The sequence below is a fragment of the Xiphophorus maculatus genome, chromosome 12 (assembly GCF_002775205.1).
Source record: "Xiphophorus maculatus strain JP 163 A chromosome 12, X_maculatus-5.0-male, whole genome shotgun sequence".
In the NCBI taxonomy this organism is placed as follows: Eukaryota; Metazoa; Chordata; class Actinopteri; order Cyprinodontiformes; family Poeciliidae; genus Xiphophorus; species Xiphophorus maculatus.
In genome coordinates this window covers 5,518,697-5,533,874 of record NC_036454.1, presented here as the reverse complement: position 1 = coordinate 5,533,874, position 15,178 = coordinate 5,518,697, and the positions used below count along the sequence as shown (strand labels likewise).

Here is a 15,178-nt window from a genome sequence, read left to right as displayed (position 1 = left end):
TTTCAGAATTAAGATTAAAAAATCTTTACCTGTAAAGATGTTCTACCCAGAACTCCTCAAGTTGCACTTTTAGCTTCACCTATTTCAAATCCTGTAAAAAAAAAAAATCTCCTATTAACCACCTTTTGCTACCCAATTATTAATTGGTTAGTTGGAAAAATAATCAACAGATCAGCCACGAACTCTTAAGTTTTAAAACCTGGACAACTAAATCTTCAGACATTTTTGGTAGAGACAATAAAACATTTTCTTCAACATTTTTTTGAAAATATGCAAATGTACATTTTAAGCACACAAAGTTATGGATAGGTATTAATTGTGATTAGGGCTGAAAAGATCAATCAGATTAATCGCGGTACCGATGTTAAAGCTGACATATTGCGCGCGCGTCCCAACTTCTTCTGCTCCTCCAGCTCCCACCATCGAGTTCGAACAGGCGTCCTACCAGGTCAGAGAGCCTCCCGGTCCAGACGGCGTCGAGGCGCTCACCATCAAGGTGATCCGCCACGGCGACCTGGACCGAACCTCCAAGATCCGCTGCAGCACCAGGGACGGATCGGCCCAGTCTGGAGTGGACTACAATCCCAACAGTCGAGTCCTGAAGTTCACGCCTGGTGGGTGGAGAGAACCTCTGATGTAGCTTCCCGTGTGTGATTAAATATCGCTGACTCTATTTGTTGCTTTAAAGGAATGGACCACATCATGTTCAAGGTGGAGATTCTGTCTAATGAAGACCGAGAGTGGCATGAATCCTTCTCCCTGGTGCTTGGTCCTGATGATCCGGTGGAGGCCGTGCTTGGTGAAATCACCACGGCGACTGTGACGATTCTGGACCAGGAGGCTGCAGGGAGCCTCATCCTCCCTGCCCCACCTATAGTAAGAAAAACCTCTTAGAAGCATCTCTTCTTTAAAGGTTTTATGCTTCCTTGAACAGGCCAGGATAGGTTTATGGGCATACAAAACATGTCTACTACATTTTATTCTCACAATATTTCTTAGATAATGAGATTCTAGTCTGATCAGTTCAGAATGAGATGTTTTAGGGCCTCTTGTCACTTAAAATCCAAATAAGCTGCTGCTGCTGGCCACGCCCCTCAACTCAACGTTTCCACTCGCACGTGAAAATGACTGCAAAAAGATGTACAATTATGCAACTACACATCTTTGAAAAGCAATAGCAGAGCCTCCTGCACAACCAACAAGAATGCAGCAAGTGGTTTCTGGATGTTAAGTCAACAGCAAAACACTTGTCTTTTCCAGCAGCCATTGTACAGTGGTAAAACCAGCTGTACATTGACTGGTTGTACAGCCATTATACAACCAGCCATTGGACAGGTTAGACCCTACTGATAATGTGTTGTTGCAATAGTAATCCTGCTCAGTGATGGAGCTCAGCTTGGGTCGCTAGGTAACAGGGTAGTGCGTGTCAAATCTGACTTAACAATTGGGAGATTTTTTATTTTCTAGAAACCCAAAATCATTAACTTTTTAACCAAAAAACAGCTACTGGTTTATTAAGACCAGTTGAAGTTTTTAGAAGTAATAGAAACCCAAATGGAAGTACAAAACCTAGTTTTAACTTAATATTTCCCTAATACAGATGAAAAAGCACCAGTTTCACTGGCAGCTTAATTCACTAATAACAAGGAAAATGTTTTGCTATAAGTGAAATAATCTGCCAATGGAACTAATATTTATTTCCAATATAAAGGAATTATTTTCTTAAAACGAGCTCATAATTCTTGCAGCAAAGTTACTTGTAAGTTAGTTTTGTCTTATTTCAGGTGTATTAAGATATTTGCATTAGAAACTAAACCAAATAAACTTCGTAAGATTTTGTGTTTTTGCAGTCCAGCAGCCATTGTACAGCGCATACAGCGGTAAAAACAAATGACCAAATGGGCTGGATCTCTGCATGGGTTGCTAGGTAACGGGACGTCTGGTGGGTTTTGAAACAGACACCAAAAAATATTCACTTATTGCCAAGAAAAAGGCGGGGCGTTTTTTTTTAAGTGCTTGGGTTGTTTTTAGAAGCTGTAGAGACCCAATGGAGGTACAAAAACATAAAAATTTGAATTTTTAGCATAATTGGTCACTCCTTTAACACATTTCCAAAGTTGGAGCATTAAAATGAGTCTTCCCGCCTCCTCAGGTGGTTTCACTAGCCGACTACAATCACGTCCAGGAGGTGACCAAAGAAGGCAGCAAGAAAACTCCCTCTCCTGGCTACCCTCTGGTCTGCGTGACCCCCTGTGACCCTCACTACCCGACGTACTCCGTGGTGAAGGAGCACTGTGAGGAGGCGGGAATCAACCAGACACAGGTTCACTACTCCTGGGAGGTGGCGGCTCCCACCGACTCCAGCGGAGCACGCTCTCCGTTTGAGACGGTGACGGACACAACGCCGTACACCAGCGTCAACCACATGGTGAGGCCTGATGGTTCACTGCACTTAGTCAAAAATAAGGTTACAATCCAGGTCAGTTCAACCCCCGTTAGGTGGCGAAAGCTTCTGCCAATTATAACAGAGCTTCAGATGTCTTTGGTGCGCATTTAGTGTTCAGTCTTTATGGAACAAACAACGGCAACAGACACTTAAAGAGGATAACAAAGTCAGCCTTCTATCACCTAAAGAATATTTTCAGGATTAAAGAACTAATATCCCATCTAGATTTAGAGAAACTTGTCCATTCATTTCTATCCATTCGTAGGTATTTAGGCTGTTGTTTGACAGCTACTAAGGAGCATGTTGGAGTGGTCAGAAAGACTAGGAGGCCTCCATTTTTTCTCTTAAACCTACTTTGTGTGGTTCCCCTCAGGTTCTGGACAGCATTTACTTCAGCCGTCGCTTCCACGTCCGCTGTGTGGCTCAGGCCCGGGATAAAGCCGGCCACCTGGGAACGCCGCTGCGGAGCAACATCATCACCATCGGCACGGACAGCTCCATCTGCCACACCCCCGTTACCACGGGAACAGCCAGAGGCTTCCAGGCCCAGTCCTTTGTCGCCGCGCTTAAATACCTGGATGTGAAGCACAAAGAGCACCCCAACCGGTTCGTACTCACTGATAAACAGTTACGATGTCACCAGGTGACTACGAACCCATCCAGTCACAACTTTCTCCAGCTGAACAGAAACAAAACTAACGACCTAGAGTCAACACACTGCTTCAGTTACTACAGCTGGAAACTAGAGATCAGGCCTAAAATCTGGGTGTTAACCTTCAGAGCCACATAAAAACAATTACAAAGTCGGATTTCTGTCACTTGTATAACATTTCCAGGATTAAAAGATTAATAAACCAGGAAGATCTAAAGAAACTCATTCATGTGTTTATCTTTAGCCGCATTGATTAGTGCAACTGTGTCTTCACAGGTCTGAAAGCTGCAGCTGGTCCAGAACGCTGCTGCTGTTGTTCTGACTAAAACCAGGAAGATAGAGCACATCACCCAGTTTTAAAGTCCCTACCCTGGCTCCCTGTAGCTCCGAGAATAAACTTTAAAATACTGTTAGTTTATAAATCACTGAACGGATCTGCTGTTGTGTCAACCTTCCAGACCTCTCAGATCTTCTGGTTCTGGAGAAGCAGCATTCAGCTTCTCCATGTTTGATGTGTAATAAAAATATAATGTTTCAATTGTTGTAAAGCAGTTTGAACTGAATTGTTGCGGAAATGTGCTACACAAAAACAATTATTGATTTTTCTAAAAAAAAAAAATCACCATTCTGCTTTGTTTTCTTTTTATTTTCCTCCATGTTCAGCATCCACATCTCGGTGCAGATTCCACATCAGGACGGCATGCTGCCGCTTGTGTCCACCATGCCGCTGCATAACCTGCACTTCCTGTTGTCGGAGTCGATCTACAGGCAGCAGCATGTCTGCTCCAACCTGGTCGCCATCAAAGAGCTGCAGGGCATTTCTGGTCAGTCAGACTCTGTTCAGGAAAATTACTACATTTTAATTAGGTGTTTTCAAGGTTTGGAAAGTCCTTGATTTCCAAAAACATTAAGAAAGAATGCCACCTGACTTTAGTTTGTACATCATAACCAAAATTTATTGACTCAATCTATTACGTAGCTAATCTATATATCCTTATAATGCTACACCTGTTATAGTTCTACTTAATCTTCTTTTTTATGAATTTATATATTCCATTTTTATTTTCACAAACAAAAGACATATACAGACAGAAGAAAAAGCCACACAGGCTTTACCTTTGTTTAACCTAAGTTATATGTATGTGGTTTATTATAAGAAATGTAGATATTATAATCCAAGAATTAAAAAATAAAAATAAAATAAAAACAAACAGATTATGTTTGTTAAAAATAAAGGAATGTGGTTGATTACTATATAAATTATATAAAATAATGATTTGAAACTATCTTTAGTTAATTCACTGTAAAAACACAAAATCTTACCAAGTATTTGTGATTTAATGTCCAGTAAAAATATCTTAATACACTTGAAATAAGAATAAACTAAATTACAAGTAACATTTATGCAAAAACTATGAGCTTGTTTTCAGTAAATAATTGTGTAATATTGATGAAATAATACGGGTTACATTGGCAGATTATTTCACTTAAAACAAGAAAAAACTTGTCTGCCAATAGAACCAGAACTTCTTTCCCAATTTTAAGGAATTGTTGACCTAAAACTCATTTATCTTGATGAAAAATTACTTGTAAGTTAGTTTTGTCTTAATACTAAGATATATGCACTGTAAACTCAACCAGAAATACTTGGTAAGATCTTGTGTCTTTGCAGTATTTGTATTTTTTTTTAACTTACTTACCGTGAAGAATATTTATTTGAATTTTACTGTGGGAAAAACAAAACCTGTTTAGAGGCATTTCAGAGTTTAATTTGTTAAAATGTACCATCCTCCCTCCTAATCCTCTGGTTTAAAGCAGAATCACTGTTCTACCCACAGAGTCCGGCTTCCTGGATGACATTTCCTACGACAGCATCTCTCTTGGTCCAGGCTATGACCGCCCCTACCAGTTTAACCCCAACGTCCGAGAGGCCAAGAGCATCCAGCTCTACAAGCACCTGAACCTGAAGAGCTGCATCTGGACCTTTGACGCCTACTACGACATGACCGAGCTCATCGACGTCTGCGGCGGCTCCGTCACCGCTGATTTCCAGGTGGGTCAAGCATCACTTTGTTCTAGATGTGGGGTTAGGAATGGACCGATCCTCTTTTTACGCTTCTGATACCGGTACAGATATCTGAGGTTTACTACCGACCCAATCAAGAAAAGCATTGCTGAATATGCTTGAAATCTCTATTTCTCTTTTTAAATCCAGACATAAATTGTACTGAATTACAAATTTATTGGATAATTCAGAACCAGTACAGATTACTAAAATACACCAATAGCTTCACAGCTTTGCCAAACATCTAAAAACAACACAACTTCAGTTTGCTCAGTCAGTTCAATTAATGGATAAATGGAAGGATGGTGGACTCTGTTTTCTTCTTCCATTTTTATTCAGATAGTTCTCAAAAGGGGACAAATGATGCAAAATTCACTTTTTGCATATTTCTGTTCCTCTGTTTGTGTCTCTGCTGTTTCCAAAAACAGCCCAAGCACTTAAAAAGACTCACCAATCTGTTTGTGTCAGTAAGTTAATGTTTTTGTTGCCTGGAAAGTGAGCCATTTCAAAAACCTCCCGATTGTTAAATCACATTTGACGTGCACTGCATCATTACCTAGCAACCCCAGCCAAGCTAAGCACAGCTGGTTTTACTGCTGTATGTGCTGTACAATGGCTGCTGGAAACACAAGTGTTTTGTTGTCAACCTTCCATCCAGAAACCACCTGCTGCATTTTTATTGGTTGTGCAGAAGGCTCCACTAATGCTTTTGAAAGATGTACGTTTGTATAATTGCACATCATTTTGCAGCCATTTTCTCGTGCCAATGTAAGTGTGGCCAGCAGCAGATTTTTTCGATTTAAAGTGACAAGATGCCCTAAAACAGCCTAAAGTCCCATTAGATAAGAATGATATTGTTAAAAAAAATGTGTAAATGTGTTGTAGGCCATCTATAGAACTATCCTAACCTGCTCAAGGAAACATAATAGGTCATCTTTAAATCAAATTCCAAACTTTATTAGACAGTGTAGAAACCCTGTACATGAGCTCATAGCCTGGAAGTGGAGAAACAGAATTAAAAGACACACTTTTGCTGTTTTTTGTTTGTTTTTTCAGGTTCGGGACTCGGCTCAGTCCTTCCTGACTGTGCAGGTTCCTCTCTACGTCTCCTACATCTACGTGACGGCGCCTAGAGGCTGGGCCTCTCTGGAGCATCACACCGAGATGGAGTTCTCCTTCTTCTACGACACGGTGCTCTGGAGGACAGGTCGGGGCTAAACCCAGAAAAAAAAATCCCTCCTAATCAATTCTCTTTATGCCTCAGCCTCCGGAACGGAAATTAAAACCGTTTAACATCAGATAACTGAGAGAGCGGTTATTGTGATAAGGGTTGCACCTTGGTTCTTAACTTCTGTTGTTTTCCTGTCTGCAGGGATCCAGACTGACAGCGTCCTTTCAGCCAGACTGCAGATCATCAGGATCTTTATCAGAGAGGACGGCCGGCTTGTGATTGAGTTCAAAACTCATGCCAAATTCAGAGGTCGGTTCACAGCAACAGAGAAACACTCTGCAAAGCAGCTCAGATTTCTGTTTTACATTTTCTCCTACAAAATCTCCCGAATTAAGAGAAAAATAAACGTGATGAAGTAGTAAAAACCTGTTTTATGTCCTTTGGGATTATCACGTTTAGAGATGCACCGATCTGATATTAATATCTGTATTATTTTCAGTTATTGAAAATAATTATATCTTTGGTATCAGTAACAATGTGCCTGATCATTAAGGGCAGATCTATTCAGTCTAATTCTGTGCTCTGAGCATAGAAATGAATTAAACTTGCATGCAGCATTGGGCGACCCTCACAACTCAGTGCCACTTCGGCACTGCCACCCCGTCGTTGTCGTCAATGCTCTCACACCTTTCCTGCATTCTCCCACTAGGTGGCGCTTTCGCCAAATTTTCCAAATCGCCTTTAGTTCATATTAGTACAAGTAGGGCTTGAAATCTTAAAGGGTGTGCTGAAATTTGACCTTCCAGCTAGAAAATTCTTCTTCACAGTGTAAAAGAAAGACAACCAGCAGCAAAATAAAAGACTTACTGTTGTAAGGGGGCGGGGCAATGGTGATGTCACCAATTTACCATGAGAATATGTTAAACATTAAACATTTCTAGGTCACAAAGAATGTCTCACACATCTGTGAAACTATATGGGGAATTTATTCCACCTTTTATGGTGAATGGTCAGATTTTGAGGCTTGGCCACACCCATAAGCTTTGGTGCAACAAAAAGCTTTTGATAACTTGTGGTCTCCAATGTCTCAAGTCTTTACTGAGAGATTTTGAAGTTTCCATGTCAAAACCTGTAGGAAGAGTTCACAGTTACAATGTAGGTAAAAGAGATAAAATGGCCGACTTTCTGTTGGTTTTGGACTATGGCTCATAGAGACGTTTCTGTAGGTTGTGATATGTTACACATTGTACTGAATTTTATAATTATACAATGTATAGTACAATGTATAGTATTACTTGATATCTAATTCTTTCAATGTGTAATTAAAAGAAAATTTAAAAAACATGTATTAAATGAAACCTGCTGGTGTTTTGTTAGTGAAAGTCTTATATACATTTTCTTTCTTACTTTCCTTCAGGTCAGTTTGTTCTGGATCACCACACTCTGCCGGGTCACAAATCTCACCTGATGGCCCCCGACCACCTGGGGGGCATCGAGTTTGACATGCAGCTTCTGTGGAGCGCGCAGACCTTCGATTCACCGTATCAGCTGTGGAGGGCCACCAGCTCCTACAGCAGGTGGGAACACTTTACCTAAATCTGAAAAACACACAGAAGAAACAATCTAATGCAGAATGGAGGGTATTATTCATTTAAATGCACAACACTGTAAAAACACAAGATATTACCAAGTATTTTTGGTCCAGTTCCTACTACAAATATTATAGTACATTTGAAATAAAACAAAACTAACTTACAAGTAACTTTTAAGTTAGTTTTATCTCATTTCAAGTGTCCTCGCACTAAAAACTAGACAGATTTTATGTTTTTGCAGTGTATGTGGGATAAGCATATCTTTCATTTTCTCTCAGGATGTTTTTAACATTTCTTGATTGACTTAACAAGCTTCACGTTCGTCTCTGTAGATTTTCTCATCTTGGTTCCTTTGTGAGCATCTAATATTCTTTGCATATTCTGCAGGAAGGACTACTCTGGGGAGTACACTGTCTTCTTGATCCCGTGCACCGTTCAGCCGACCCAGCCCTGGATCGACCCGGGAGATAAACCTCTGTCCTGCACGGCTCACGCTCCAGAGAAGTACGGCCCACAGATTCTGGAAATCTAGGAGATATTACAGCATGTCCTTAAAAAGTCTCAAAATTATGGTTCTAAAATTAAGGCCTTAAAATATCTTAAATCCATGAAGAAATGTAAGTTGGCCTTTAAAATCGTTAATCGCATGTCTTAAATTTTGTCAATTATTTAATTTTGTATTTTCTATGTAGTTTATTTTTCTTGCTGGACTTTTATATCAAGCAAATGTTTGAGGCTTGCACAGACATCTTCCATCTGTTCTGTGACTTGAGTTGGTTGAGGCTACTGCTAACTAGCTGCTAATGTATCCTTGCTAACTAGCTGGCTAGTTTTTTGTGTCTATCATGACAAAGTGTCAATTTATTGCAATGTTCTCTTGTGACTTGAGTTGGTTGAGCTACCGCTAACTAGCTGCTAATATATCCTTACTATCCGGGTACCTTGGTTTTTTGCACTTATCTTGAGAAAGTGTAAATTTATCACCATATCCTTGTGTGACTTGAGTTGGTTGAGCTAACTAGATGTTAATTATAACCTAGTTAGCTTTTTTGCATCTATCATGACGAAGTGTAACTTTATAGCCACTCCGTTCTGTGACTTAAGGTGGTTGAGGCTACCGCTATCTAGCTGCTAATATGTCCTTGCTAGCTAGCTTTTTTGAGGTAAATCAAGTGAAAGTGTGAACTTATCACCAGTTGGCTGGACAACGTTCGTCTTCGCCACGAACATCTGTTGTTGTCTGTTATACGGGTCTGTTGTTGACCCATATAAAAAACTTGGCACTATTACAATGTAAAATATGCAGTTTTCTTTTGTGCGTTTCTGTGGTGATACAGGTCTTAAATTTAATTCACAGTGGTCTTAAAAAACCTTTAATTTGTGGTGGTGAAACCTGCAGAAACCCTGTGTTACCAACATTCAGTTGTATCCTGAACACTTTTTTTCTACTCCAACAGGTTCCTTGTTCCGATCGCCTTCCAGCAGACCAACCGGCCCGTTCCGGTTGTTTACTCCCTCAACACGGAGTTCCAGCTGTGCAACAACGAGAAGGTTTTCCTGCTGGATCCGGCCTCCGCCGACGTCTCCATGGCTGAGATGGATTACAAGGGAGCCTTCTCCATGGGTAGGAGTCAAAAATAACCCATCCTTCATGCTAGTCCATGTTTTTCATATTTAGCTTCCAAGGATGCTGTAATATAAATAGGATCTGATAAATATCTTAATTTTATAGCTGTCACTGAATATTTAAATCACTGAATCCAGAAATTATTTAATTGGGCCAAAGCTGTCAATTTGACAGTAATTGAGTTATAAAAAATCTGAAGTTTTTCTTTTTTTTAATAAAAATTAAAAACGTATGGCGTTAATCACGTCTTCATGAGAAACACAAATTTATCACTCTATTTTTACCTATATTTTGATTATTGTAGAGGAGCACATACATTTGATTTATTCATTTATTTTCTCAGAAGCAGTCTGGCAAAATGCAGTTAAACTGTTTTTATCTTAATTTCTTAATATTCTTCTCAAATAATATACTATCTTTTAGGGCTGGACGATATGGCAGAAAACATATCATTATATAACCATTTCATATCAGTCAATATCAATAAATGTTGCCAGGCTGGTTTAGTGACGTTTCCTGTTTTATTCAGTTTTTCAATCCACGCTGTTGTTTTTTATTTTTAAATAAGTTATGATGCAAAATATTAAACTGCTGCTGCGCCAGTTACTCAACAGGTTGTTGCTAGGTAACTGAAGTTTGGGGGGAGGAACTTGAAATTGCTTGTTACCCAGCAGGTTGTTGCTAGGTAACCAAAGAGTGAGTGAGTTAGTTGATTCCGCCAACTTTGCTTAGCTAGCTAACGGGTTTCCTCTGCCTACGTCCCCCAGAATGCTGTGCGGTTCTGTATCGGAGTTCAGTGAATATTCTATATATTCAATATTGAGATGTATTCTATATTAATATTTATCACATGTCTATCACGATATACAGTACAGACCAAAAGTTTGGACACACCTTTTAATTCAATGAGTTTCCTTTATTTTCATGACTATTGACATTGTAGATTCACACTGAAGGCATCAAAACTATGAATAACACATGTGGAAATATGCACTAAACAAAAAAGTGTAAAACAACTGAAAATACCCCTTATATTCTAGTTTCTTCAAAGTAGCAACCTTTTGCTGTGATTACTGATTTGCACACTCTGCATTTTCTTGATGAGCTTCAAGGGGTAGTTACCTGAAATGGTTTTCACTTCATAGGTCAACCTGCCCTGTCAGGTTAATAAGTGGGATTTCTTGCCTTATAAATAGTCATGAAAATAAAGAAAACCCATTGAATTAGAAAGGTGTGTCCAAACTGTTGGTCTGTATTGTATATTATTTACAATTATAATTACAAAAACAAATAAAAAATCTCACTGGAAGTATTTGTTTTATCACATGCAGTGAAACAGCTTACTTAAACCGTTTAACTCCTCTCTGGTCCACTCGCTGCCCCCTGCAGGTCAGACTCTGTACGGCAGAGTGCTGTGGAACCCGGAGCAGAACCTGAACTCAGCATACAAGCTGCAGCTGGAGAAGGTTTACCTGTGCACGGGGCGGGACGGCTACGTTCCCTTCTTCGATCCCACTGGGACCCTGTACAACGAGGGGCCGCAGTACGGCTGCATCCAACCCAACAAACATCTCAAACATCGCTTCCTGCTGCTGGTAAACACAAACTTTCATCTAAACTGTTTGGTTTTTATGAATATTTTGGGTTTATTGTTTTTTTTATTATTGTTTTTTTATACATTTCTCTCACCTACTTGACTCATTGTAACACATCCCTCTGAAAGTTAGTTAATTTATGTCATCTGCCCTTCTGAGAGTTTCGTTTATTCCACACATATATTTGTGGTTGTAACCATGAAATACAAACAGTTTACAGAATTGTTTAGTATCTAGTTACAAGTTCAATTACATTTACTTGAATAACTTTTTTTGAAAAAAAATGTACTTTTACAAATATTTTTACTACGCTGTACTTTTTACTTTTACTTGAGTCATTTTATTATGACGTATTTCTACTGTTACTGGAGTAAAATGTCTGGATTCTCTCCTTCACTGAATGAAAAACAATCATGTTTTAACCAAAAATTCACCAGACACAGACACACACACCTGCAGTTTTTGTTAAATATTCTGAAGTTTTTTATTGAAAGAATCAGATTTTTTGCCTGATTTTGTTATTTTTTGTTAATTATATGAATTATTGTAATTTTTGTCATTTAAATACCAAAATTGCCACATAACTTTATATTTTGGTTCATCTGATAATGTAATTTTTACATACTTAAATGATCGATAATTTGATCAGTGACTCAGAACTTGAGTAAACATTTTACCACATACCTTTTTACTCTTACTTGACTAATTCCTTGGACGGCTACTTTTTGCTTTTAGTGGAGTAAAATATGATGAAGTAGTGCTGCTTTTACATGAGTACAATTTTTGAGAACTCTGCCCTCCTTGGACAATTTAAATATATAACAGTGTTACTTTGAAGTATTCAGAATCAACCTTTATAGCCATCGTACAGAAGCACAACAAAATCTGTTTCTGCCCATCTAAAGAACAACAAACAACAAGCCTGAGGCTGCTGCTAGGTTTCTGGGTATTTTTCTCAGGCATAATAATTTAAATTTTTTTGTAACTTATTTTTTTGCAAGTCTTCTGCTAATATTATTTCAAGTCATCCTGATTTTTCTTTCCCAGCAAAATGCTCAAAGAAAACTTTCCAGTTTAACAGCTTTCTAACAGCCAAACCAGTACACACTGGACAAACTGGGTTTGGCAGTGGTTTGTCATCCAGATGATATTCTAACTACCATAAGGTTTTCTGCTGTAGTTCTCTTAGTTTTTTTCATTAAAAACCAGGTATTTACTTTTGAATTTAAAACAGGGACGCCCCCAAGTGGGGGGACCAAGGTGCCCACAGCTCCTGACATTTTCTGAGAGTGCCACTGGTTTAAAAATTAAAGCGACCATTTTAGTTTTAAAATGTTTATTATTCTGTTTTGATCTGCTCTGATTGGATCAGGATCGTAAACAGCCGGACGTATGCCACAAGTTTTTTCACGACGTTCCGTTCGAGGCAGATTTTGCCTCCGACGTCCCAGAGCTGCAGGCCGTGGCGGCCATGCCGGGCGTCGACGGCTTCACCATGAAGGTCGACGCTCTTTACAAGGTCAGTGAATTCCTGTTTTTGATGTAATGTATAATATTACGAGAATGTAGTCATAATATTAGAGGAAGAAATTATAAAATTACAAGAAAATGTTGTGTTAAGATCTGATATGACCTGATTGGTAAGTCCATGTGGTTCTTTCTTTGAAATAAACTCAGTAATTTTTACAATCGCTTCAAGGTCCTGCTAATGATAATAATTTGTTAAATGATTGAGTATTTCTTAGTTTTTAAAACAGATACCCAGCGTCACCAGATGCTCAATATTCCCAGTTTTAACACAGTGGAATCTCTGTGAGTAGGAGTTTTCACAAAATTACTACTTTATACTTGTATTAATGTTACTTCATTCTAGTACTATTATGACTTTAATCTTACTACTTCATTCTGGTAATATGAGTTTATTTTCATTATATTACGACTCTTTTGTAAGAATAGAGTCAGAAAAATATGAGAATAAACTCATATGTTTAATATTACAACTATGTTTTACCAAAATAGTGTCATATTATTCTGATTTTATTTTGGTAAAATTATTTTATTTTTTCATTATTATGACTTTTATTAGAATAGTGTAAAATATGAAAATAAAGTCATAATAATACTAGAATAAACTCACAGTGATAGCAAAGTAAAGTTTTATTTTTACAACTTTATTCTCGTTATTATGACTTTATTTTGGTTATTTTATGAGTATTATTATAGTGGTAATTTTATAAGAATACTATGTCATATTAATACCACTATAATTTAGTTAATTTTGAGTATTATTAATATTCCTTATTATTATGGTATAATTTTTTTATTATTACTACTTTTTTCTGATGAGTTTATTCTGATAATATTAGAACCTTATTCTTGTATTATTTTGACTTTTTTCTGTTAATGTGACTGTGTCTTTACATTTTACTACTTTATTCTGGTAATAGTATGAGTTTATTCTCGTACTATTAGAACTTCATTTTTGTAATTTCAAAAAACACCATTCTCTTAGTCTAATGCTAATTCTGCAGTAGTTTTTGTTATTTTTATTGTAAAAAGTTGCTGCATGTTAGTGGAAATTTGATCTTTAAATCCAGTACATGGATGCGTTTTTGCTCAATACTCCATTATTAACCCAAGCTTAATTCAATAAAAACAGAAAAACTTGTCCTTGTCAGAAAGTGAATTAACGTACAACATTTCAGCTAAATAAACTAATAAATAAATGACCTCTCTGACAGGTGGAGGCGGGCCACCAGTGGTACCTGCAGGTGATCTACGTCATCGGCCCAGAGTCTAGCTACAGCCCCAGGATTCAGCGCTCGCTGACGTATCAGGTGAGCCGCTCAAAACGCGACCTGGTGGACCGCAGCGGGCGTCTGACGCTCGACGAGTCGCTCATCTACGACAACGAGGGCGACCAGGTGAAGAACGGCACCAACATGAAGTCGCTGCGCCTGGAGGCCGGCCCCTCCGCCACCTTCAACGCCCACGTGGGCAGCTCCGTGGGCGGGGGCGTGGCCGCCATCACCCTGCTGGTGCTGGCGCTGCTTGCTTCCTGCTTCCTGTTTCGCCGCTGTAGGCGGTCGGCCAAGAAGGTGACGAAGACTCCGAAGGCCTACGAGGAGTATCCGCTCAACACCAAGGTGGAGGTGTGCATGGACAAGTGCGTGGAGAAGAACTTCGGCACAAAGCACTGCACCGTGAGGAACGTCAACATCAACCGCAACCAGGAGACAAACGGCAAAGTGAAGCAGGTCAACCTGGAGGTCAAAATCCACAACAACCTCGGCGACGGCACTGAGGTCTGAAACACTCGCTGCGTTTCCGTTGGCTTCTTTTCTGTCACAAATGTGAGCAAAACTTTGTCAATATTCCACTAATACCAAAAAAAAACACAATTACGCAGTGGCAGTGTTTCTGTTAAATGTGAAACGCAGTTAAAATCACACGAGAATAAGTTTCTTATCGAGACAAGTCATCAGATAAACATGCCACGCATGACTCTCCAACTACATCCTGTCGTCGTCTTCCTCTTGGTTTTCACCAGTGGAAACATCCGGTTGTTGATCATGTGACTTTTTCCATGCGAAGAAAGTGTTGCCATTGCAGTATTGCAAGGTAAACCAATTTAGATACAGCCAAAAAAAAACTATTTGTTAAACAATTGCGCATTTTTATGGTCAATATCTCTGTTTCCATTGACCCGACATTTTGAAAATAAATTTGCTTAATCAAAATACAGCAATTAAAAGAAAAATCTCTCGGAATGTCAAATTCCGAGAGATTTCCAAGATGACATCTTTTCAATGACATCTTTTGAGTTTTCAATTTGACATCTTGAAAATAAATCTGCCTAATGAAAGCACACCAATTTTTAAAAAGCTAGTTTTCAGTAAGTTTGGTGCTCAGGTCATTTTTTTCCCGGCCTTATCAAAATGTGTATTTCGTAAAACCATAACAAAAACATGTTCTTCGAATCACTACGAGTCATGTGATCAACAGCCAGATGTTACTACTGGCAAAAACT

At 38.8% G+C, this 15,178-nt stretch overlaps 1 protein-coding gene across 2 annotated transcripts in view; it reads left to right on the top strand.

Annotated features, from left to right (window-relative positions):
• Positions 1-15,178, top strand: part of fras1 (Fraser extracellular matrix complex subunit 1) — a 266,684-nt gene extending 251,506 nt beyond the window's left edge. For both annotated transcript variants that reach the window (XM_023343256.1, XM_023343255.1), the window contains 14 exons: positions 414-614; positions 689-876; positions 2,153-2,428; positions 2,820-3,052; positions 3,762-3,922; positions 4,937-5,151; positions 6,220-6,370; positions 6,536-6,643; positions 7,752-7,911; positions 8,314-8,430; positions 9,384-9,550; positions 10,943-11,148; positions 12,521-12,667; positions 13,890-15,178. In XM_023343256.1, the coding sequence (XP_023199024.1) occupies positions 414-614; positions 689-876; positions 2,153-2,428; positions 2,820-3,052; positions 3,762-3,922; positions 4,937-5,151; positions 6,220-6,370; positions 6,536-6,643; positions 7,752-7,911; positions 8,314-8,430; positions 9,384-9,550; positions 10,943-11,148; positions 12,521-12,667; positions 13,890-14,459 (2,900 nt within the window). In that variant the 3' untranslated portion in view covers positions 14,460-15,178. The remainder of the gene's footprint in view (positions 1-413; positions 615-688; positions 877-2,152; positions 2,429-2,819; positions 3,053-3,761; positions 3,923-4,936; positions 5,152-6,219; positions 6,371-6,535; positions 6,644-7,751; positions 7,912-8,313; positions 8,431-9,383; positions 9,551-10,942; positions 11,149-12,520; positions 12,668-13,889) is intronic.